Below are 26961 nucleotides of genomic sequence, written 5' to 3'. Positions count from 1 at the left end.
ATATCTTTATAGCTTAGTGGTCATACTGTGGCCAGTCAAAAGGGAAAGTTTGAGAACAGTGATTCCAAATTACATACACATATTGAAAGCTTACAATTGTATTTTAGGCATATTAAAAGTGAAGTCCAGTTTGGAACCTCACTAAAGATCAGAAGAGGACCAGGTAGATGTTGGGCCAGCTTCAGGCTCTGGACCAGGCATGTTGAGGAACATAGGGAAAATCAGCTTGGTTCAGAGCATCATCACTGGTCACAGTGCTTTCACCTGCAGCCAGAGTCTTCCAGAAGATCTGAGAAGCAGGACAGTGAGGAAACTTGTTTTGGGAACAGACAGAGCTGAACACAAACAGAAGAACATAATGCATCTTATTTCAAATGAGGTATTTGTGATGCCTTAAGTTTTAGCTTTCATATTTTTTAGATTCTGTACTGCCTTAGTGTGTGACTCTGAACTTCATATAACATGTTAGCAAACACTCTGTCTAACTGTATAGTTAGACAAAACAATCCTTTTCCATCTTGAGAACCAAGGAGGCTGTTGCATCTTTAGGCTCAAGTATACACAATGGTGAATTGAGGCGAGCAGTCTGGGAGGATGGGACTTCACAACCTGAAGCTGTAACTGGACAATTGACCCCAATATGTAAATGGACCAAAACTTATAAAAGTGTGAAAATTCATGACCGGTTGTGCATCTTGGGTCCATCTTGTGTCCATCTTGGGCAGAGCCATGGCCAGGCCCTTATACTGCCCAAAGTGTATCCCTTGAAAACCTTTTAATAAATACCTACTTTATTCCTTTAACTCTGTCTAGCCTCTGTTCCAAGTCAGCCTCTTTAGACATCATTTGGATGGTGATCTACACAAAGCCTGCAATCACAGGTCCAGAAAGATTGTGCAAAATAAAGTGTTATAACCAAATTAATGGGATTTTTAATTCATGCTCATTAACTGGGTAATGATTACATCTGAAAGTGTCATTGATTAGATCCTGCAGTCATTTTTAATTTGGAGTGTCTGCTGCTGGGGTAACAAGGTCCAACTCTAGTAATGAATGAGTAGAGTCAGGGTGGTATAAAATGCATTGTAAGATTAAGAGCCTACATGAAATGTCAGGGATGTAATGTACCCTGCACCTTGTCTCCATGAAAGTAACTGCAGCACCCTTCGTGTAAACATGCATAGGCATGGAAATTAATTCTGCATAATAAATAGCATAGCAAAGTCATGATCCTTCACTTCTGATCCAAAACCACAGAATAAATAGCACAATAGGACATATATATATTATGTCTTTAACATAAAAATAACTATCAAGAAACTGCCTCTGTTCTGCCACCTTTACTCTGGATGAGTCTGGAGATCCTTTCTCTCCTGAGCACTCTTGAAGTCTTAAGGCTTCCAGTTCTTTAACATTCCCTGTCTGACCACTGATAATCTTTCCCCTTTTTCAAAGGAATAGTGCACAAAGGAAAAAAATATACAATGCTTCCAAGTTCTTTTCTCCTAGTCTTTTGATAGATCTCTATTTCACCAATTTCCATGTATGAAATAATTGTTGTTGAATGAATATGCTGGGCCCTATCAAGAACAATCAAAGTTCTGCTAATGTGTCTTAAAATATGTAAATGCTCAGTAAATAAAAACACTCTAAATTATGACAAAGGCTAGGAAAAGAGGCATTGGCAGTGTTATTTGGATACTTCAGTGAAGTGGTTTGTATGTTGCTGGAGCTGACAGATTTCCTTAGTAATTTCTAATTCTAAGAAATTGAAAGGTTCTGACCTTGCCCCAAAAAGAAAGGAGTAAAGATGAAAACAGGGTCATAAGAATTATGAAAAGGGAACAGTAGAAGGAAAAAAAATAATAGAGGGACAGTTAAGAGAGCAGGTCAATCTGTTAGTAGGAGCATAATATCTGGGTTACCACCATAAGGAGAAGCATTGTATTGTAGAAGCATTGTACATGTGCATGTTCAGGTACAAGCTTTTTAAGACAGGTCTTCTGAGGCGCCCTTACCTAAAATCTTTGGGGACAATGGGAAGCTTAGGGGACACTGGTACTCCTGTGGGTGCTTGCTGCTAGAGCAACAGTTGCTGGATTTTCTCCTAATAGAAACTACTAATTACTCAGGCTGTAATTAAGGTGAGATACATTTCTTCCCCTCTTACTTTCTTTTAGAAGGTCATACAGTCATACAGCTCATGAGAGGGATGTGATGCTGTTGTCATATCCCACCCTGACAGCATCCTGACCTTGTGTATCTCTCCATCAAGCTTGAGAGCAGAACAAATCCTCCAGCCATTAAGGGAACCTTTATGATCGCTGGGATAATTTTTGTCCTCTGAAAATTTTTTGAGATATTGAAATGTTCCCTTTTTGTCCTGAGCAAAATGGAAATCTTTCAAACTAATCTCTCCCTAATGAAGTACACTGACATTAAAGCATCTTTGCGCTTCCCTGAAAATTTGTTTCAAATATGGCAAAAAAACATTGCTGAGAAAATGTTAGCAAACTCAGCTTTCCCAAGATAGATTTTTGTGTTGAAAAGCTTATAACAGAAAAAAAAAATTTAAACATTTTGTGGTCGAGTATCTTTGAACTTTCATAGATCAAAATATAGTTTTATGCACAATGCATCAAAAAATCATTTTAGAAGCAGTTTATGAAGAGAGAATAGAGAACAAAGGACACAATTCATCTTGTCCAATGAAAATAAGAAATTCATTTCCATCATAGTTTATAGCTTCTGTGCAGTAAATCTGAGTTTGTCCTTCACTGGCAAAAAACAGGTTATACGCTGCAGGATTTTGGAAAATAGATTTTAAAAACTTACTCTTCACTTCAAATAATTATAGCAGTAAAAAGGTTTTTATTGTTCTTAAATATTGTAAGTCAATCTATTCCAAAGCTAAATTCTGATCCACATTTTCCTGCATGCTGTTATTTTTATCTAATTTTCTTTCCATGTGGCAGATAACAGTAATGTAAAATCCAAAAGGGAAAATAAATCTAGCTGGAGTAATCATATTATCAACACATCAGGTCTGCAAAAATTCATAAAATGACAATTTAAAATATCTTTCCAGAAGTCTCATGGAGATTATTGTATTTTATTCTCTATTTAGGATTAAAAAAAATCTTAGACAATCTATCTGAAGCCTCCTAGTGAAATACTTACAGTTCAGTTCAGCATTATATGCCAGTTTCAGAGAGGTTGAAGTGCAATTTATTTCATTTTACTTTCATCAAGTCAAGTTCATCCATCCAAGACCAGCTTTTCTGGATGCATACATTTCATTTGTTACCATTTTAAGTAGCACAGATTGCACTCAGTTCCAATATCTGTCAATCACACACATGTACTCTTAAGTAATATTTTATTTTCTATTTAAATGCTTACACCATAAACATTGAATAAATACTTGCTTGGCATTAAAACAAACAGCATAAAGCAGCAAAACTTCCTTTAAACTCTATGGAATTTTGTGACTGTCTGATGGGTATCTGAAAACTCTGTTTTCCAGTTAAATTATTTTGAATCTATAAAAAAGTATTCTGCTGCAACTACAGGTGCACTGTAGTTACACCTCAAAAAATCCAAACTAACCCAATTTTTAAAAATACTCCTCTGATCTTCATATCTTTCTCTTGATTTGTTGTACCAAATTCTACTTACATTATAATCTTCTCTTTTGGCATTGCAGAGCATAATTTCAGAACAATAAATAACAAAACTAGATGCTAAGGTGTTGAACATGACATAGGAACCTGAATAACTTAAAAACCAAAGAGAAGATATGTAGAAAAAGCCTTTAAAAGGCTTTATTCTAACATGTTCTTAGAATTTTTTATTATTTTTTAAGCATGCTCATAAATCTTAGACATCTGTATTTGCAACTAAAATTAATCCACTAAAAATAGTCTGTTGAAAACAATTGTGTTTGTCTTATTCATAACTTAAAAGAGCAGAAGGCTTGAAAGAAACTGGTAATAAAAAAGAAGTTGATAATAATTGCTGGTGCTGAAAATGCAAAAAGGGACAGAATATGAATGAAACTTCAATTGGAGTTTAAGAATCGTTTCTCTTTAAAGCTTTCTATTCATATCAGCTGTATCAATAAACATGCTTGTTTACTTAATGGAGAGTAAATTCACAAATTCCCCCCATGACATATTTCATCAGAATTCTAGTCTAAGTAACTGCCTTCTGTTCCTTCCTAGACTTTTTCTAGAAATCTAAAGGCAGATTTCCATCTCCAGTAATTAATACAGAGGTTTCATGCATCTCATGTTGTAAATATTTTTCAGGATTGCAGGATACAGCTTGCTGCTGTGTTTCCTGCTGAAATAATTGTTTCAGAGTAATATGTTCTTTCATGTCCTCTCTGACAAAAGAGTTAAAGGACATAAGAAAGAAAAATATTTTATTTCTTCTATAATAATATTACCTGTCTCTTCTTTCTGCCTTGCTTTCCCATCCACCTCTCCCTGGCTCAGTGCCCCAGTGAATTCAGTGCTCGATTTCCCTCCTCCCTATTTGCCAGCACAGCAGTAGTAGGAACTCCATTGCCTTCTGCACCCACTGGCTGTCACATTGCAGCACATCTCACAATGACAAGACAACAGTAGCACTTCCCATTGGATCACAGCCTCCATCCAGGGCCAGCAGCTTGAGCAGTGATGCCTAAACATTCATAAAATTAAGTGTGCTAGAAATACCATGTAAATAGTGCATGTATATATATATATATATATATAAAAGTATACATAGAAGTATGTATTTATAAAATACTGCAGGTGTGAAATCTGAGAAACACTTCAAAAAGGTGATTAAATCTTTCCTGAAGTTGCAGACTGTATGTGTCACTGTATGTGTGTGTATAAGGGAGGGTGTTTATTATTTGCACCTTGTTCCAAATTTTAGATACGCTGTGCTCTAACTTACATCTGTCTTGCTGTCTCCTGAGTTGCCTTAGGATTTTTACTTCTAACTTTAAGGAGCACAAAGGGATAGCTTTTGAGCTCTCTTTTTTTTCCCTCTTTTTACATATTACTGCAATCCACTGAAAGAACAAAACCTTTGTTTTTTTCTGAAAGTGAAATTTCAGAATTTCATACTGAAATATGAAATTCTGAAATTAGTACGTTTTCCTACTGAAATTAATAGGTTTTCCAGTGTTTCTGTGAGCAAGATTTCATCTCTGATACTTCTTGTCTTTCAGCAAATCCAGCTTTGCTGGTAGAATTTCAACTATAGCTCTGCAAAAGGGTTGGGGTTTTCTTATTTTAAAGATCAAGGGGTCTTTGACTTTTATCTGATTAAATCTTCCATTTTACTGAACTAATTTACCTCAATCAAGAAAATTTGGATGTGTTTTCAGAATTTTGAAACAAAGATATATAAAAAAAATATCTGATCTGAATGTGATATGACTACCTTCTGGTGAAGTTTGAAGAAAAAAATTCTATCCTACAGATTCCATTACTTTGATGCAAATTTAAGTCATAGTTGTCAAATACTTGTTCAAATTTTCATTATATTGTAATGGACTTGATTTCCACCCCTCCTTTACATAAAGCAGTTTCAGTAATAATTTTCTGACTGTGCTGTGATTAAAATTTTATGCTTGCAAAAGTCCAAAAGATTCTTTAGGGAAAGGCTTTTCAAAAGTGAATGTATTGTTATTACTAGAGCAGCATTTATTTTGCTGGTACTGTTAATTGATAGATTTGAAATTATTTTATTAAAGGAAAGTAGTCTTACACTTTGGCTATCTATGAGACAGAAAGTGATTAGTGCCTAACTCAAATTAAATTCTGCTCAACTAAACTCAGATTAAACTGATAAAAGAGTCAGGAAGTTCTCTACCACGTTGTTCTATGTCCTGTGTATGAGACTTGCCAGGGTCAGCAGGCTCTAATTGCTCTGGTAAAACAGTGCTGACCAACGCACTTGTCATTGGAATAAAGAATTCCTAACATTATTATCATTGCTTTTGATTACACTTCCTTTAGGAGGACTTACAATAGCCATATATTCTAGCAGACATTCCATTCAATTTGGCTGGGAAGATGTCTGTGTGGTACTTTAATATTTGTTTTTTGTGACATTTGACTGCAACTAACCACAGAGATCAAAGGCTGTCCTCAACAACCACCAACTTCTGACCATCAGCAGGTCTGGTTGTTAGCCCAAAAGCTTCCTTAGGGTTCCTGGAGCACCTACCTAATGCAGACAATCTATACAAGTGCAACACACCACAAACAGTGAAAGAGGCTGCCCAGGACAGAACTGGGATGTGTCTTCCTCCATCCTTCACCAAGATACATCCAGTGCTCTAAAGGACTGGTTCCTTCTTGGAATTCAGAGCTGGGAATCCTCCCTCAAGAGCAGGGATCTAGTCCCTTCCTTTTATGAAGGAGTTAGGAAATTACACGTTTTGAAATCCAGCCAGAAAATTATTCACCCAAAATAAACACCAGTTTTTGTGGTATTTCCAACAATGGAGATGTAAACCCTCTCTTTCACCTTCTCTTTACAGGGTTGTAAACTGCATGAGAAAGGAAGCTGACTCTACCTTCTACTGCTGCAGATGTGCCCCTGGGCATAAATCATTAGGAACTCAATAGGCAGGAGACAGAAAGAGGTCAAAAGAAAAGAGTATTGTCTTGATTAGCACCTAGACCTCCAGTGAGGGGAAAAGGATTGCTCACCTCTATTCCTAAAGCTCTTCGCACATTGTAAAATCGACAGATATTGTTGTCTAGGAGCTAGAAAGCCTTTAAGGAAATTGAAATATCGAGATCTGAATCACTTGAGGATGAAGAAAGATTCATATCTAATAGGTCATAGCTTCAATTTCTGCATAAGGGGACTTCATCCTATGCCTGTTTCCTTTAAATTCAAACAAACAAAAAGCAGCTGTTACAGTGCATTTAAGATGGAGTCTGCTCTTGCAGGCACATCCATTTCCTTAGGGCTCAGAGCTGGGGTAATAGCTAGTTTATCGATTTTGAGTGGCCCTTCCTCATGAAGAATGAGCCCCTTCTGGGGATGTGCTGGCATCAGGCAGAGCACAGGAGTCTGAAAGGCAGAGGGTCAGAGAGAGTTTAAGCATGACCAGCACTAAAAGACAAATAAACAGAGGTTTTCAGGGTTGCAGGACTGCAACATGTCTCCCTGATCCCTACTAGTAGAGCCTGTTTCTGGTTTGGGGCTTCTTAGGACTTGGGATAGCCTAATCAACTAGGGATTTAGGTTCCTCTTAACATTTTTGTCATCAAATTTGTCCTACCCACATTTGCTAAACTGAATTAACTGCATGGATTCTCAGTCTGTTTGAAAAGGCAACTGCTTGCCATCACTTTTTTTACACCAATTTCCTTGAAGCAAAGGAATCCAGCATTAAGTGCTGCTGACCTCATATGTAGACCCCTTTTTTAATCTTTTCCAATTTATTTCCCTTGCTCTTTTTCTTTCTCTCTGTGTTTCCTCCTACCTATCTAAGCAGCCTTTCTTTAGAAAGTTACTTTCTGAGTAAAATTGCTATATAAAGTCTTCCTTGAATTGTAGGAACAAAGGAAATCTCTTTCTTTCCACTTTTTAAATGCCAAGTTTTAATAGGCAGTCAAGTTGTGCCAGAGAAAGACTATGCAAACCTTAAGATGGGAAAAAGGCTACTTGGCAAATTGTATTTCTAAGACACAGTAAATAATTGTACATTGAATTGTTACTCTAGTGGCAAAACATTAATTAATTCATTATGGATTTTTTTTTCTATTAAGAGTAGAATAATGTATGACACTAAAATCCAGTAAATGAACATTAGAATCAAGTGCAAATTGAATATTAAAATTAGACTTAGACTGCAAACATTTATCTTGTCTTTTTATGATGCTTAAAAGGAAGACAATAAGCTAAGAAATATCAAATAACTTGACCCTTTTCAAAAGAAATATGATCTCAGGACTAACTGCTGGCCTGCTTTGTGCAGTGTTGTTTCAGCAGCCTGTGCAGAATATTCCTTATTGCCACGTTCTAACCTTGAGTTGCTCTCAGAGGCATCAGTGTCTATGTTAACCTGGACAATAAGTAGTGAAAAGAAAACATCACCTTAGAACATGTCGGTGTTTGCAGCTACTGGAGGATTTTTTCAGACAATTGTTCTTTCAACCCATTCCTCTTCTGTATTTGCTATTTCTTCACTGAAGGACTTCAGGTCTTTTCCACCTAAAAAGTCTCTTCAGTGACTTTGTTAAGCTTTGTATTTCTCAGCTTGTTATACTTGTAGTTTTGGCTATCTGCTCTTCCTTTTGTTGTGCACACAAAGAGAAAGTTATGCACAGTACAAGAAATTAACGACTTCTTTCTCTCAACTGGAATTTTGTTTTGTCAGAAGAGTGTACAGTTAGACAGGTTAAGTGATTGTTAGTTTTGCTGGTTTTATAATATACACTATCTAAAATATTTTTCTTATAAATATGGTTTCATTCTGGTTTTATCATGCTTTAGGTTTTGGTTGATTAAGTTATTTTTAAAGTTTGTGTGCATGCGTATGTTTAAACTTCTTATTAGGAAAGTTTCTGAATTTACTTTTTGTGGATCTTGCTCTTTCTCCCTGTGTTTGAGTAAAAAAGCACTTCTATAAGATAGTAAGTCTTCTGCTCTTGTTTTCAATGTCCAAATTTTACAGTATAGTATAATCTTTATTGTGAATTACTAATCTTGCTCTAGCAAGACAAGTACTTCATTCAAGAGTCTTGTTTTATAATCACCTTCTATCTTACACTTAACAGCTTATGCTTTTGAAATATTTCGTACTACCAACACAAATAATCTTGAAAACATAGCTGTTAGTGCACAATGAAAATGATCGGTGTTGTTTTTCTTTTTTTCCAATTAGTGCTGGTGTCCTTACACACACAAGAGCTTTACAATCCATCAATTATTTGAACTGCACTTTTCAAGCAGCCATTGTTTTTGGCACTCAGTATATTACAATATGAAGTATTCTCTATGCACAGAATCTAAACTGAAGCTTTGAGTCATTGATGGGCTTTTAAGAAAGCTGGATCAGTGAGGAGTTCTGCTCAAGGCATTTAGACAACTAGAACCTGGATGAGGACTCTTGGCTATCCTGGATCCTCTTGACAAACACTTAATTACTTCTTAGCTCAGAATAGTCAAGAAATGCAGTTCTATTGATTGCATTGTAAAACAAATGCCTATCTTTCCATCTGTAAGGGAAAAAAGTCTAATTTGCAAAGAATATGGATGGACATATTTTAAAAAGTAAGCCTATAAATTGTCACCTTTCTTCTCTGTTAACATAGTAGTAAATAGCATTCTCCAATTCAGCCACAGAGCAGATTGCAACTGATTTGAGCTCTTAAATAGCTTTTTTTCCCTCTCTAGGGCAGTTGTTGTCTCACTGGCAACTAGTATCCATGGCACAGAAGATTTTTCAAATTAAAGCAAGAACATTGATCTGCATCCCAAATAACCAGTTATATCAGTACAGATCCCAAACCTAGAGGTATAACGGGTCTCTTAAGGAAGAGGTGCTAGGCAAGCAGAGAAGTGGAATGTTAAGCAGAGATCAGATTATGGGGAATTTATAGTATTTCTTAAAGGCCTCTCAGGTCTCTTTCTTTCCTGGCTACAGAGCTATCTCACAAGCTGTGTTGCCACTGGCAAAATCCTCAGATCTATGCAGGTTTATCTGCAAAAAAAGGCAGCATTAAATCTCAATTAAATTTTTTGATCTTGCTTATGCAGCAGGATAGAGCAGTGTAACTACTGCACCTAGCCTCTAATCATATCTACACAAACAGCTGGTGCTGAGAGCTCTAAAAGCCTTGCTTTGCACAGAACTAATATACCCTAGAGTAAGTGTTCAATATTATAAGTAGGCATCCTCTGCTCTTTCCTGATTCTGATTTATCTTCTTCACAGGAGGAGGTGTTTTTCCACTATACAAGGGACCTATGTATTAGGAAATCAGTCAGAAACAACTGTGATTTTTTGATGGAGAGTTTAACTTATGTGCACAGGAATGCCTATGGTTCTCCTGCCACTTCGTGCTCACTCTCTGTTTGGCTTTGCTCACATCATTTTCACAGCCACTGTGAGTTAATCAGGACTTTCTGGTGGGCAGGTGGCCATCACAAATACATGGCTTGTGCAGGTATTTTATTCATATTTCAGCTGGCTGGCTGCAGCTTTACAAGCCAGTCACAAAGCTGCTGAAGAGCTCTTTCTGCAATTCTGGCAGAATCAGAGAGAACAGCAGTTTGCTGTTCCCAAACCACATGGAAAGAGGGGAGGAAGAGACCACTTGCTTTTGGAGCACTTTTCTTTGATCAGCTTCATTTTGTGCAGAGCCTTTTCAGGGCTTTTGAAAGAGGCAGGGACTGGCTTGTGCTGGATAACTAGGATGAGCTTTATATTCAGAAAGATAAAAAGCTCTTTTCTAGCAAGGCAGATAAATTTGCTACTAAGCTACAGTGGTGAAGAACTCCATTTTCTGTACCTAGCAGAGTATGGAAAGCCCTCACCCCTTTCACAGATTGCTGTTGGTCATAAACTAGCTGTGATGTGGACAAGCAAACGTGGAAGTTAAGGTAAAGAAAGGTTCTGTCTGCATGCTACCAAGACTGGTAGTGCTGCTGAGGTTCTGATTATTTTGCATGCCATTTATTTTCCAGTTGTGCCAAGGGAAGGAAAGAGTACCTCCTGTACCCTCTGAGACAAAGTCATAAGCTCATGATTAGAAAGCAATGTTGTTGCCATGTGGAGTGTCCTGACACTAACTCTGGATTGCCTGGAAAAGTTTCTTGCTGATAGGACTGTGGTTTTTGGATTTTTGTTTTGTTTTGTTTTGTTTTGTTTGTTCGTTTGTTTGGTTTTTGGTGGGTTTTTTTTTTTTGGTTTTGTTTTGTTTTTTTGTTTTTTTTTCATGTGTGACAGTGCTGGTCGACATAGAGTCACTCCAGTGTGGACAGCAATGCTTTAGCCATTTTCCCCTGCTGTTCTGAGAGACTCTGTGTCCCTGGCTAATGCCTTTTGCTGCACAGTTGGATCACAGTAAGAACCACTGAGCTGTTGCATAAGCAGCTGCAGAGTAGCAGTGTGTGACTGCCATGGAGAGAAGGAGAGGATAGATGACAATCAGGGGGAAGGCTGGGGGCTGCTGAGCCATAGCAAGATGCTATGCACTGCACAACAATTTGGGGAAGAAAGCTGAAAATAGGGTTTTCTTCAGCAAGGGGTCAAGATTCAGACATTCACAAAAAAAAGCAGCTGTACCCGATCTAGCAATTGACAGGAAGATTTAGGTTTAGCCTTTAAAAATAGGGACTTTGTAGTTGCTATGGTTCACATAATTTTTTGCTTTCCTTCACGTTTTCACTCTGTGCCATGTGGCTACTTCATAGTTTGCAAGACAATTTTGAGGATGGGGGATGTTTTTACTCATTTATTCTGCAGTTCTGTGCAGGTTTAGACTGCCAAGTTGTGTTCTTATTAAGTTGGTTTTATAAGAATTCGTGTTTAATGCTATGAGCACAAGGCTGGAAGGAACTAAGTGAGGTCATTCTAGCTCAGCCCTAGGACCTGGGGGCACAATCTGATCTCTCATTGTTTAGTGGTGCTTGTCTAAGCTTGCTCTTACCAGTCTCCAGTGATAGGGTCTGCACCATCCCTAAGCAATCTATCTTAATGGCTACCTGTCCTCGGGGTGCTTTTAGGTCATTTTTCTAAAACTGGTTGAAGTAAAATTTACCACCACTGAATAAAATTATTCTATAATATTCTCAGAGTACAAATACACAAAACTGGAATCTGTGGAATTAACAAATAACTCAAAAACAGAGGAGGTGGAGAGGGGAAGAAAAAGAATGCTGTAAACAATAGAATAAAAATATGCAGTCTGAGATCAGCAGCTCATTCAGTTTTCAGCCTTTTAACTCTGTGAGGCTCTGTTTAGCCTTTTCATGCTGGGCTGTTTTCAGAAGTCTGTGGACAGGCATGGAAATGTGTGGAAGCAAGCCTGTGTTTGGATGTTGGGGGAAAAAAATCCACTGTTCTGGTTGAAACAGAGGAAGCTTAACTGGGAGCAGTGAGAGTTAATTCCAATAAAAGGAGCACTCTTCAGTTTCAGAGAGCTAAAGCAAAAGCTCTTGAGGGCATGTCCATGCAGCAGTGACTTGGAGATAAGAAGTTACTCACTGGCTATCCTGAGGCAGTCAGGTTTTCTTTAATACTGCAGGTGAAAAAGCTCCAGCTAATTGGAAGTGTGCTTTAAGAAAATCCAGCTGTTAGCATAAATGCAAATATGCCATGGCCGAGTCTGGTAAAACATGCCAGAGGACAGGGAGAGCTATCTCAGATGAGTTTTCTTTCTAAAAATAACAATTGTTTGCTTGCGATTCCTATTAGTTTAAACTGATAGGAATCAACTGTCCTTTTATAGCCCTGAAGTATCTACCTAGATTTCTAGAGGTACCTACCTCTGACAGCTCTGTTAACCTCAAAGTCCTTCACCCAGTCTGATGCCAGAAGTGATCCTCAGAGACTATCTTGAGGTTAAGTATTTCTACCTGAGGAATCCTGAGACCAGCTGGTGGTGAAGACAAGAGTTAGTTCCAAACACTTAAGAATTCTAAGGTATGAAAAATAACATGATTGCTTTTTCATTATTCGGTGTCCATGCTTTTAAGATTATTTTCTTCATTTTTTTTATTTTAAAGTACCGTCCTTTTCATTTGGAAAATCTCAGTACTAGACTAGTAATGAAGATTATACCTCTGCAAGTCATGATATATTTTGAGCTATTGACAAAACCTTGAGAAACTGGAGAAATTGGTGCAAAAAATGCTGGAGAAATAGGCATCAATATTATTGAAAGTTTATATTTTCGTTCCACTGAAGTATTGCACAATCAGAAAAAAACCTACAAAACTTATCTGTCCCTTCTAGAATGACTGAGAAGTCCTAGGTGTGAGGAAAATATGATAAAACAGCTACCATAAAATTCAATTTTATTTCTTAATAAACGTAATGCATTCAAAACCAGATTTTTTTGCAAGCCTTGACCGGTAAACTTGGGGTTAACAGGGCTGGTACCCCATTACTATCTCCCTGTTTGTGCTGCTGCTAAATGCAGTTGCTTGCTGATGGAATGCCAAGATTTGCACTTAAAAAGAAGCCTTGCTAAGTTTTGTAGAAGAAAAACAATCTTGTACTGATAAAATACTATACTTTCAACTTGGGGAAAAAAGCATCTAGAAAATACTTGCTATGCCACAACACTCTGAAATGTACTTTATAACAAAACTATCAAAAGTACAGAATTCTTCCAGCTGGCAAAAATCTCAGTAAACACATCTCTTTGACAAAGTTCTCCTTTCAGACTTCGACATGCATGGGGGAGGGAATCCACAGAAAGGAAATTTGTGATTCTATGGTGGAAGGAAAGCCATAAAAGAGGAAGGGTGAACTAAGGTGACTTGCCTGGATGGCTTGTACCAAATGTCTCCTTATATTGTCACCTTTATACTGAGAATTACAGTGAGATGCTAATGGTTATCTTGGGCACAAAAAAGGACATAAACAAATATGGAAAAGATTCCCCATTTTGTAGATTATTATGAAAAAAAATAGTCTGTGAATTCTAATGTACCATAATCTTTATGTCCTAGTAGTATACACAAGCTACTTCTCAAAAAAATCCTTTCCAACCCAAACAATTTTATGACGCTATGCAAATAATATTTGTCAACAAGTGCTTAACACATGCCTTCACCGTACTTACTGCTGCCTGACTGTGGCCAGGACTCAGTCCCAAAAGCCATGAAAGCAGTTTGCTGGCCCATTCCATGGGTTCCTCAATCTGCCTTGTGAAGCACAGAAATTATTGATTCTATTAATACTTCATCATGAAAAATCGCCGCTATTCCCAGTATACATCTTAATAGTTATTACTATATTCTGCAAAATGGAATACAAAAATAGAATTCCATGAAAAAATCCTGCCCAGCTCCTCAGGGTGTAGCTAAGTGGTATTTTTAGGAGTCTGCCCAGGTCCTTTGCTTCCTTGCAGGGAATTTTTTAATGGGTCTTGCTATTAGAACCTTTTTTCACCATTCCATTAGCAGTAGTTTCAGAGCAAAGCATGCCAATACCTCTACTGTATCTGTGAACTGCATAATGAATGGTTAGTTCTCTGAATCCAAAAGATGCAGGAATATAAGGGACTATACAGCCTGGATGTGTTTTGTGGATGTAAAAGGCAACAACTAAAAACCATAATCCCACATCATAAGGGGGACATGCGTTCATAGGGCAGCAAAGCCAGGAGAGGAAATCAACCCAGAAGATACAAAAATAGGCAAAGTTATCTGTTTAACATGGTCAGATGTTAATATTGGTACTTGGGGTAGCACAGACCACAAGTGATTATCCTCACATTGGCTCTACACTTCAGAAGCTTCTTCCACGAATGTAAGTCTGGATAAATTAGAATTTCAGGCAGAGGAGAGAATACATAATATCTGGTCATTTCCTATGTAGTAAGAATTGTCATGTGATGATGCAGGGGTTTGCTATTAGTTAGCAGAAGAGCTTAGCGTAAAATAATCCCTGTCAGAGACTTGAGTCAAAAGGCTTTTAACTGGAGGGTGTCTATGTTACAAGGCATAATGTTAAAATCCTTTATTTCTGATTTTTTCATCATCCTTTTTAATCCCTAGAGAATTGTCAGCTCCTGTGAATAAAGGTCTCCCATCTATTGTTCAAACTCAGGTCACACTCTCTGTTCAGTGATAAGTTATAGTTATTCTGTGTATCACTTTCAAAAGCACAGAAACAAAGAACAGCTTTACATGAATATCAGCTCAGCCTCTTGCTTTTTCCTTGAGCTGCATCTCCTAGAGCTGTTCAGCCTAAATCCCTTCTTCCTCAGAGGTCCCATTCTCACTTTCCCCGTAGTAAGGCAAGGCTGCAGTCTTAGGCTTATAGGTCATATCCTTCCTTCTAGAAATATTTTCCACCAACAATCAACACAGGCTAAAAAAAGCCAATGTAATGTTGCTGTAAAGCCTCATTTTACTTTCAGAGGGATTTAAACTGATAACTGGAAAAGCCATGGACATGTCATTCTGCTCCTTTACTCTCCTCAGGATCATTTTGTTAAAATCAAAGAGGGCCTGCTAAATTATGTCCTTCAGAAAAAGGGCCTAGATAAAAGCACCAGACTCTGCATTCCATGTATTTTATATAATTGTAGGAGATGTTTGTGCCCAGGCACTGGCAGCGGAGACTGCCAGACAGCCTCTGCACAGAGCGGCCGGGGCCACCCCGTGCCAATTCCAGCATATTCCAGCACACCCACTGCAGGGCATGGCTAAGCCCTGCAGCCAAGGTGCTGGCATCACTGGGAAAGTGTATTTAACAAAGGCACAAGCAGTGGAGAATGAGGGGGAAAACGTGAGAAATAACCTTGGAGCACCAAGGTCAGAGAAGGATAGGAAAATGTACTCTGAGCACTAGAGCAAAGATTCCCCTGCAGCCCACAGTGGCCTGGGAAGGACCCTGCAGGAGGATGTGTCCTGAAGGAACAGCATCCCAAAAATAGGACTCAATTTGGAGGAAGGGAAATACATGAGGAGGAAGGAACAGCTAAGAGGAATAGTTATGGACTGATCACAAGCCTGCACTCCTATCCCCCTGCGCTGCTCAGGGGTGGGTAGGAGGTATAGGAGTTGGGAATGAAGGAGGAAGCTGAGCCTGGCAAGAAGAGAGGGAAAATTATTTTAATATTTGTCTTTGTTTCTCACTATATAAATCTATTTTAAATGGCAATAAAACTCATTATTTTTCCCCAAGATGAACCTGTTTAGCCTATGAAAGTAACTGGTAAGTGACCTTCCCATCCTTACTTCGACCCAACCTTCCCAACTCCAACTTCCCAACCTTACTTCAACATGAGAATTTCATCTTATTTTCTTCCCATATTCTGTTGAGGAGAGATAGTGAGAGAGTGGCTGGGTGGGTCTGACAGCCAGACAAGGTTAACCCACCACTATAACTAAAACCAGAATTAAGACCATCCATCTTCCCAAAACCAGGAGATATTGTGACAAATTCCTTTTCTTCAAGATAGAGTGCTAGAATAAAGCTAAGCTAAGGGATGTTACCTCTTTCTTCCTTTCCTGAGCAGTCAATGTGAAAACATTTCTGTTGTAACTGTGGTGATACACTCACACATAAGTTTTTTACATTCACTAAGGCAGCAAAGTTATGTGCTATTAGTGGGCCTCTGAATCACATTCTACAATGTCTTCATTCTGAATTTAATGATTTATTTCATAGTAGGAAGAGATGAGCTATGGAAGTGGATTTAAAGTCCTGAAATTCACTTTCTGCTTTCTTTGACTTTGATTGTATATATATATATATATAATCTATATATTATTATATATTTTTTTATTTATAACGGTGGAGTTTTAATAAAATTTTTTTGTGGCACTATCTAGCCAAGAAAACAAAACACAAATAATTGAAAGATGTGCAGAAAAAGAAAGTCAGACAAAAATTACTGTAACACATTGTAAAATCTACAGTGTGCCAATATGTTCAGAATACTTTTTCGTGGTAACTGATTTCCCCTCCTTTTCCCTTGTGTGCCATGGTGCTGCATGGTTAACTTTTTTTAGTTTTAGAACATCTGTGAGTTCTAGGGCTACATTCAGGATCAAAAGTCAACTATTAACAATCCCTAACTAGGTTGTTAGGTTTTGCAAGGACCATATGAAAGAGTCATTCTGGAAAGAGACTGATCACTTCTCTCAGAAGGAAACAGCTAGAGCAAGGACAAAGGAGGCTATATGAATGTCTCAGCCCTATCTCTCCATGGAAAGAAAGATACCTCATAACAATGCAGCATATCTCTGCTTTTTCTCCTTTTTAACACATAAAAATATACAAGGACTTCTTTTATATCAATTTCTCATTTTTTTTCTTTATGTGGGAAATATATGAGATATGTGGCTGCATAGGGAAACCCTCTATTGGTGCTTCCTCCCCTAGGTATTTTAGGAGTCCCCTGGAGAAGGCATGAATGTTCATCCCTATGTAGCCACCAGACATGAACTAGTTTTCTAATAAGAGTCTTATTGATTACACAATTAAAGTTATAGTCCCTTCCTTTTCCAGTCCTCTAATCCTATGTCCTCCACAGTCACACAAATACAAATCAATAAATCTGCAGCATGTTATCCTTTACACAGACACGAGGATAGAATTATAGGGTAATTTTGTCTGTCTTCTGTGTTCAAAATGCTTGACCTAGGTTCTGAGCAAAAAAACTTCTCAATATGTACTAATTCACCAAGTATGAGACATATTAAAATCCTGGTATTAATTTGTCAGTGAGCTTTTAATGTGAAGAAGGGAAATATTGTCACTTTGTCACAGAGCACAAGAACCCATGCCCTCTCCAAAGGAAATTTCTGAGGTTGCAATTCAGTGTTATTGAAGTTCTATCTATTATGATGGCTGATTGTTTTAACAGGACACATATATATGTAATTTAATACCTGATATTATTTTCTTTCTCTTCCTCTTTTTTTTTTTTTTTCAGAGCAAATTATGACATCGACATCTAAAGGAATTTTCCGGCCATTTTTTATTATCTTCATTATCCTTGGTTGTTTCATGGCATTTATATTAATTTATATCAAACCAACAAATAGCTGGATCTCTGGTCCTATAGAATCAGCCAGTTCAGTGTTGAAAATGAAGAACTTCTTTTCTTCCAAAACTGATAATCTGAATGAAACTACTGTTTTGATCTGGGTTTGGCCGTTTGGTCAGACATTTGATCTAACATCCTGCCAAACGATGTTCAACATCCCTGGGTGCCATCTGACTATTGACCGCTCGCTATATAACAGATCCCACGCTGTCCTCATTCATCACAGAGACATTAGCTGGGATCTGGCTAATTTACCTCAGCAAGCCAGGCCACCATTCCAGAAGTGGATTTGGATGAACTTGGAGTCTCCAACTCATACTCCACAAAAGAGTGGCATTGAACACCTTTTTAACCTGACCCTGACTTACCGGCGTGATTCAGATATCCAGGTGCCTTATGGCTTCATGATGGTTGGCACCAGTTCCTTCACATTTGAAGTACCAAGTAAGGAAAACTTGGTCTGTTGGGTTGTGAGTAACTGGAACCCTGAGCACGCTCGAGTCAAGTATTACAATGAGCTTAGCAAATACATTGAAATCCACACCTACGGACAAGCCTTCGGAGACTACGTCAATGACAAGAACTTGATTCCAACTATCTCCACCTGCAAATTCTACCTTTCCTTCGAAAATTCAATCCACAAAGATTACATTACTGAGAAACTCTACAATGCTCTTCTGGCTGGATCAGTACCAGTTGTACTGGGCCCTTCCAGAGAAAATTATGAGAATTACATTCCAGCAGACTCTTTCATACATGTGGAAGATTTTCTCTCCCCCAGAGAGCTGGCAGAATATCTTCTGATGCTTGACAAAAATAATAAGATGTATCTTAGTTATTTCAACTGGAAGAAGGATTTTTCAGTGCATCTTCCTAGGTTCTGGGAATCACATGCATGTCTTGCTTGTGATCATGTGAAAAGACATCAGGAATACAAGTCCATTGGAAATTTAGAAAAATGGTTTTGGAATTAATTGGCGGGGGGGGGGGGGGCAGGGAGGGGGGGAGGGCGGGTGTGGGTGTGTGCGTGTGTGTGCATTTTTTTGAAGAAGCCAGAAAGGACTTCAGTCCAAGTGGAGAGGAAAGGAAAAGAGAAAAAAAGGAAGGAAAAGAGAATCTCATGTCATGGTTTATAAGTTATTATCTCTTGGCTATCCTATTTATATTTTGTAAGATATTTTAAAAGATCAGCAGCAGTCATCAGTACCCAGTTTCAAATTATAATACAGATACTAATTATGTGCACTGAAAAGTATTTGATTGCTTATTATAAATTTCAAACAAAATTTTCCACATTTTCTGTGAAACATGTCCCAGTCTTACACTTGAAGTAGTCATTTTTAGCATTTTCTTAACATTAACTTTGTTGTTTAAGCTATTTGGAAAAAAAGAAAATTTTAAGAACATAGTTTGTTGTTCCAGACAGACGTGTGTAATACTTCAAAAGACAGTAAAGTTTCATATGTTCATCTTGCATTTAAGTACACAGTAGAGTACGATACCTAACATTATGGAAGTGTGATTAAGTGTTCCCCTTTTAAGGGTAATGAACCTAGAACTATAGTTTTAAAATGTATTAGAATACTGGATAGTCTTTGTTTCTAAAAAGGTTTCTTAACAAACAGTCCCATTATGTTGCTTCAGGAATATATCCCTTCTTACCCTTGAAAGAGGGTCAGATTTAGAGAAAATTACCAAAGCCCAGATTCATCCAATTTTTAAGTGTATTCAAATGCACCACACCCTTGGCTCTCAATATGTCTCAAGTATTTTTAACCTTAACCAGGGCTTTAAGTAGTGAGATAAACAAATTTTAACAAAGGTGTTTGATTACATCAGCCCTATGCACTGAATTCAGCTGGTAATAATGGATTTTTAGAAGCAGTTTGCTGAGAAATTTCAGAAAACTCTCTTATATAATTTCTTGAATTATAGTGAATTTTCCCCCAGTTCTGTAAAGATCTGTTGAATTTTTACTGTAGCTGGACAACTTGATGTTATGAGACACAAGTGTGGGGAAAAATTACTAAGCAGTCAGTTTTCTCAGAGAAACATGCTGAAATTCAGTAAGTAAGCTATCAGGTTGCTATATAACATTTCAACCTATTATACTAATGAATTTGGGAAGTTGAAAATATTTTGTATGAGAGGTATTAAAAATGCACTCTTCAGAGGAACAGCTGCTGTCAATATTTGATAATATAAGTAGATTTTTAGGTATTAAATTTGGTCTAATAGCAAATACAAAATTGTGATGATTGTCATAATTTTTAAAATGTCTGCTTCAAACATGTATAATTTTATTTTACTACTTCTTTTTTTCAGTTAAGACAATTTTCTGATTGCCATATGCATTCATATGTACAAGGTTGTTTTAATGACATAAATGTATGGGTATGTTTTGGTATCAAATGAAAGCCAATCAGCCTGGATTTTCAGGTCAAAGTTCTGCAAATCATACCTGCTACTGGAAAAAAAAAAAAAAAAAAAAGAAAAAAGTTAAACTGAAAAGACTTTTGCTTATGGGATGTATAAGACCCTGATCAAGCAAAGTAGTCAATCAAGTAACTGAGATTAAATTTGCAGAAAAAAATGTTGCTGAAGTAAGGAAATGAGAGATAAATTATAAATATTTAGCGAAAGACAATGGGGCTTATTACAGGCTGGAATAGAAACACAAAAGGCCATAAGAGTAATTAGTTAAATTTCTAGAAATTAAAACCCTGTGGAAAAGTTATGGAATTACTTCTGCTCTGCCTATGGTTTCAAAACCTGTATTCTGATCCAGCTAGATTTCAATATACTGTGAATCACCTAAACTCACCAGCATTCTAGTATGCAGCAAGATAAGCTTACCTTGAAAATTAATGCAATATAAGGAAACTGAGTCTTCTTAAAACAAACTTCTGATGTGCATGTAATCTGAGTAGTATTTTATAATTTTGAAGGCAAGTGGCTTTAGCTTATAGTCTGTCCTACAGGACATCATAACATTTTTTTTTCAGGAGGAGTGTGAAATTCCCAGTCACTGAACATACCACTGGTTTGGCTCAATAACCTGATTCCCTCAGTGCTGGAATTAGGAAGTCCTTTGCATTGACCTCAGTGAAAGGTGAATTTGTACAACCATTCCTCACTTCAGATCATGAGAGTTTTTCTGTGTGCTAGAAGGCCTTGGGTCAATTCAGACTGGTTTCTTGGCAGCAAGTTCAGCTAAGTCCTTATAGTAATAACAAGCAAGCATATATAAGATATATGAAGTGTTACTACAAATATTTGTCAGTGTATACACAGGAAAGTTTTGAAATATACACTGAATTTTAATCTTCTAAGTAATGTCTTTACCTCTGTAAGGACGAGATCCAGTCAGCATGGCTAATCTTAGGCTGAATTTTAAAAAATGTGAAAGTCTTTCCATGGAACTGGAAAGAATGTTGTTCTCTTCACAAGAAGCTCCACACAAGGCTTGTATATAGTTCATTCAGGAAACATTGCTAAAATTGCTTCAAAGATAAATAAAACAGGAGAGAAAGCTAATCCAGAATTATGCATAAAAATCATTACCAAATCCAAAAAATATACATTACCCTAATGCCACTGTGGCATTCTTGAAGAGTAAGTGCTGGAACAAAATTGAGCCAATTTTTATGAAGATTTTAAGGTGATCTGCAAGTATCAGGCCTTAAGCAGTTCTGGATATAAAGATCTTTGCTGACAAAAGATGAAGCATTTTTAGACATGTTAAGCCTATATAGTAAATGTTGTGAAGCAGTGGATACAAAACATCTGTGCTCCATGCATGCATAAAGGTTGCCTACCTAGACCTAGACACTTAACTCACCTAAGGCTGCTTCCAGTTTGTATATGACATTCAGCTTGGTGAGGTCTGTGCTTCTTTTGTGATCTACTCTACATGAGCAGCAAACATAAACAGAAAAATAACAAATCATTGTGAAAGAAAATGAGCAAACTCAACCAACTGTGGAAGGGACTAGGCAAAATAGGTATTGTGCTTTGGTATCACTGGCAAAAGAAGATAATTGTAGCAGAAAAGTGAACTAGAAGATAGGCAATCACACCAGTTCTAATTGTTTTCTCAACAATATTCTTTCAGAAATTCAGTTTCTTTTGTTTGCTAGCCCACAACAATCTTGAATTGCATTCATCACAAGTTAACTAAGCAGCCAGTGAAGACACAGAGTATCATCATTCTTTCTTTTACAGTGGCTTACTTTGGATGTTTTTGTCTCTCTGTCATGCACTGAGCTATCAACATAACTGCTTTTCTCAGTATGGAAAATAAGACCCAAACCAGATAAAATACTAAGTGCAGATGTGTTTTTACCCTACTGAATGTGAGCAGGTACAAGACAAAACTGGCAGCAGATCCTTCTAAAGCAGTTTTCCTTTTATTTCATAGACAATGTCCACAGCAAATCTTGCTTAGTATGAGATCCCCATTCCATAGTGAATCCTCTTGCCAGTTTCTTTGAATGCCTCATTCCACACGTCTATACCACAGTGAGCAAGCAGCCTGAGCAAGGCCCACAGAAAGTGGAGACATCCAGTAACATATTTGTCTTTTAAGAAACAGATCAAGTAAAATGAAAGTTTGACTGATAGATCATAAATGTGGGGCTTTGTAGAGTTCATGCAGGCTCCCATGAGCAAGATGTGAGAAATTCACATCACTGAACATAATAAAGAACTACTTGTTCTCTCTGGATGCTCATGTTTTTTTCTCAAAATAGGCTTGAAAAAAATCCACATAATTTTCTCCCATTTCTAAACAAGCAGTTAAATAGCCAATAACTACTCCTTTTTATTCAAGAATGGGACTCCTGTTAGTCTTGTACTGTCTTTTTTATTAGATGCAGAATAACATTCAGGAGAAGAGAGAAGTCTGTCAATAAGATAATTCTATTTCTTATCTAGATTCAAGGATCTTTATTCTTATTTGATTTACAAGTCCTCATGCATCAAAATTTTCTGGACATGATACAAAAAGACCTAAAGTGTATGCAGATGACCATGAGACTTAAGCATGTGCTTAATTTTAAGAGCATCTTAAATGCTTTAATGCACTGGGGCTCCAGAGAATATGTTTTCATTGCCTTTAGGAATTGTGCCAAAGAGTGCAATCTATAGACATCAGAGACCAACTTGTGTGGCCTCTTTTACGTCATGTCTGTAGAAAGTAAAGAGTGGCTGACTACTGAGCAGTCCACACTGAAATACTTGGATTCATTCTGATTTGGTGTCTAACCAATAAATCTTCGCCCAACTTTTCTTCTCCTCCACCACCTCAGGCCACCCCCTCAGCACAGCACTCAGCTTACAGCCTGCCTGTGCTGTGCTGGGTTGCTGAACTTCCATGTGACATAAAGAAGCCAGAGTGGCTGAGGATGCTGAGGTAGTATTTTGAGGCCTGTCCAAGGATGAAAGCATAAAATGTGGTCATGTCCTAAAATCTGGACTCACTGTGCCCTACAGGGAGTCAGTCTCAGCCACACCTGATTTTACTGTGAGGAAAGTATTTGGTTCATTCTAGGTGAGACTGAGTAATCACTGTGTGTGCAAAGTGGGAACAAGAGGTATCTCTGTGTAGGCTGACAAGGACATTTCTGACATATTTAAACCTAGCAGTGAAAATTTAACAAATACTCAAGTGTTTCCTTGGTTAAAACTAGTATGTTATTGAGAACAGAGTCCAGGGGAAGTATTTGTATATCTACCTAAAAGCTGGTGGGCTTTTTCATTAATTTTGGCTGACAGTGGTGTTTTAGATTTTTGTTGTTATTGTTTTTAATAAAATTGATTTGAAAATGTTATAAATCAATCAATACGATTTATACAAGATCGTTATTTCACCTTTATCTTTTGCTCCTTGCTTGGGCAAATCTTCTACCAGAGTTATCAGGTGATTTGGGAGATTCCTATGCTAGTAACAAAGGATTGAGCCAAGGGTGAAATGGCTTGGCTAGAAAAACCCTGTCTTATTAATGGATATTTACCTTCTAATATTTTAATATCTAGTTAGTGCTACGGCAAATTCTACATTCAGAGAAACAATGTAAAAAGCATACTTGTTAGATATGCTCATAAAAAGTACAGAAATACCAATAAATTGATTAAATAAACCATGCAGTGGTAATTTTAATTCATGGCACAATTGCTACAGGGCGATACAGATGATAAAACCATCAACTTGTGAGAAATAACTTTGCCTAGAGACTTCATCCAGCAGTTTTCGTACTGGAGGAAGTCACTTCATTAGTCTATTGTAAAAGTAATTAATTGGCAATCTTTTGTGTCACCATATTCTCGACGCTATTGACTGAAAGCAACAGTCTCTGTGGAGTGAATAGCTCAGAGGTTCACTCATGTGGCACAGAGCCTCTCACCCCCAGCTGAGCAGCCAGAGTTAGGACTTGGCTGGTGCAGATCCCTGCTTGGCAACCTCTGGAAGGTGCTTCTGTGGTCGCAGGTTTTGCATTGCTGCTTTCAGCCAAGGAAGGCCAGGAACAGAGCTGAGACTCATCTGACACCCTCTGTGCATTTTACGGCAGGCTCACAGGGTGGCTTAAGACACTCTCACTCCTGCAGCCTGTACCCTGCTTGTTTATGGGAATGCAGAAGGCTTTGCTGCTCCAAGTAACAAGAGAACTAGCATTTTTTTGAGGTGTGGTGCCAGTCTGTACAAATGAGTTATTGATACTTGGGGGAACTCTTCATTAACATTCTTAAGTAATTAATTAGCAGGAAAATAATTTGCTCATTGCAAATTGGCAGCAAAAGCAACTGTTTGTTATTCTTTATTATGAATTAGTCCAGTGGAAAAGAGGATTTGATGAAACTTTATCCCCCTGGCTTGATTTGTCCTGGCTGGATCCAGATATAGAAAAATGTTTGATAGCAAAATTTGAAAGATATATGGTAAACCAATGCATATATAAAAAATTGGGACAAATTTCCTATAGAACCTTGAAACTATAAATAAGCACTTTAGCAATTACCAGAAAGAGAATGTTCCCATCAATACATTTCTTTATAACATCATGAGAAAATCAGCCTGATAGATGCTGTTTGGCAAATAAGTTAATTACAAAACCTACACTTTCTTTGCTGCTTTGTAACACACATAAGAGCTGAGATTAAAAAGTTTGGAAAGTTAACTCCCTTGGTGTAATTTAATGTTTTAAAGAATCCATGATACACTGAAAAGAAGTGAGAAGCTTTTCCATCTATTCAAAATCCTAATGTGCCAAACTGTTTCCATTGAATGAACAACACAGTTAAGTACACTTACTTTTTATTAGGATTTACAAAATCTTCTATTAACGCACTGTAATTTTGCACTATTTTGTAAGAAAATTTAAAAAAAAATAAAATAAAAAAGGAACTGAAAAAGAAGCAGAAAAAAAATCTAAAAATAGATGCCAAATGTATAGTTTGTAAAATACTATTTTTCTGATATAAGGTGTCATTACATTGTGAATTTAACTGTGTTATTGTAAACTGTGAAAAATGTGATGTTCTGTTGTGACACAGGCTATGAAGGGCCATTTCTAACACAGATTATTCATCTGGACTTGTTTATATGAAACATATTCATAAATCTGAGATCACTTTTATACTTATTTTTTGTAGACTATTTTTCCACATTTGCAGCACAACTGTTATTTTGTATCAAACATTAATTTTGCTTTAAAATATTATTTGAATAGGTGGGTGAGCATCTTAAATGTGCCAGAGATTCAAATCTGTAACAGAGATAATTCAGAAACTATTTTTGCCAAACTGTAATGCTACTGAAATCAATGATGTTTTGTTGAAAAATAGGCACATTGTCAATAAACATAAGTTTCTAGTCCAATAATGATGACAATGTCACATTTTCTAGGATAAATGCCTGGTAGTTACAAGCTGCATTTCCCTACTGTCTTTCTGTCTTTATTTCCTGCTGAGGAAATAAAACTGTATGCCATAGCTGAACATCATAGATATTCAGTCTCTTAAATAATGTGCCATAGATTTGACCTCTGATATACATTAATGAGGATTAGGAGGAAAAAAACAAGCTGTTTGTCCTGATTTAAACTCCGTTTCTGTGATGGGTCCCATGAAAATGGGGTGGTTGTCAAGGCAGGACTGGGACAATCTCAGCAGGGAGAGTAAGTTCTGTACATAGAAACATGTGGGGACTACATTTATTGTGTTAGTGAAAGATCAGGACCAAAGTCCCTTTCTTTTACATTTGAATTTACACACATAACATTGAGTGTGATCTGATAGGAACCCTTTCTTCAATGTTCCCAGCTAATGATATACCTTGTACTGAAAATTTTCACGTGTTTTATATAATATATATATATATAATGCATAAATTCATGTGTAAGAAAGAGTAACCATGGCAAATTGAATCTTAATAAAAATAATGGAAACCATTCTTACCTGCAGGCACATTTTAAGATGCCATGTTGAAAGACCTTGTAAAAACCTGTATTTTTTATTTATTAGTGATTGTATATTTTGCCCCATGATCTAGACATTTTATATCAGGGAGTCTACCAAAAAACATTTTTTCTTCCCTTTGAACACTACCATCACCCTGAGATGCATCTGGAAAATGTAGAGATCAACCACTGATGTTTTGTGGTATTTTTTTAGTATGATGTTGTTGTTGAACTTTCTTCTGATTACCTATAGCTATATTCAGAGTTTTCAACATAATTTAACTGCAGGCTGAAGATACCTACTGAATGAAACTACAGGTAACCATAATTATTTCAGACTTTCACCATTTATGAGAAATTAATATTTCAGAACACTGAAACTACAAGATGGTTAACGAGCAGCTCATTGACTCTTATTTATTGAGCACTGGAATTCTCCCTAAAGGATAAACACTGAATCATGTAAATAATAGTGCTCTATATAAGCCTAACAAAATATTGTAATAGGTATATTTAAAATAAAAAGAGAACATTCCAAGTGTACTACAGTCTCTGATCATTATTTCATAGGTCTGATGTCACTCTTTTTCTTCTTGTGATACTTCTCATCAAGAGCCTGATCTGAAGATTGTTGCTACTCATAACCATGACTTCTGGCAGAGATTTCACAAACAGAATTTTGGTCATTTTCAAGCTATTGCACAAGGGATTCCTGTAACTGCTCAGGATTAAACTGAATTCATACAG

At 37.0% G+C, this 26961-nt stretch overlaps 1 protein-coding gene across 8 annotated transcripts in view; it reads left to right on the top strand.

Moving 5' to 3' along the window:
* The window catches only part of FUT9 (fucosyltransferase 9), a 104761-nt gene extending 78004 nt beyond the window's left edge, over nucleotides 1-26757 (top strand). For all 8 annotated transcript variants that reach the window (XM_077782299.1, XM_077782296.1, XM_077782295.1 and 5 more), the window contains one exon: nucleotides 17645-26757. In XM_077782299.1, the coding sequence (XP_077638425.1) occupies nucleotides 17653-18732 (1080 nt within the window). In that variant the 5' untranslated portion in view covers nucleotides 17645-17652 and the 3' untranslated portion in view covers nucleotides 18733-26757. The remainder of the gene's footprint in view (nucleotides 1-17644) is intronic.
* The last annotated feature ends 204 nt before the right edge of the window (nucleotides 26758-26961 follow it).

The sequence above is a fragment of the Lonchura striata genome, chromosome 3 (assembly GCF_046129695.1).
Source record: "Lonchura striata isolate bLonStr1 chromosome 3, bLonStr1.mat, whole genome shotgun sequence".
Classification (NCBI taxonomy): domain Eukaryota; kingdom Metazoa; phylum Chordata; class Aves; order Passeriformes; family Estrildidae; genus Lonchura; species Lonchura striata.
Note: the sequence above shows the minus strand (reverse complement) of the source record. Positions and strands in the feature narration are given on the sequence as shown.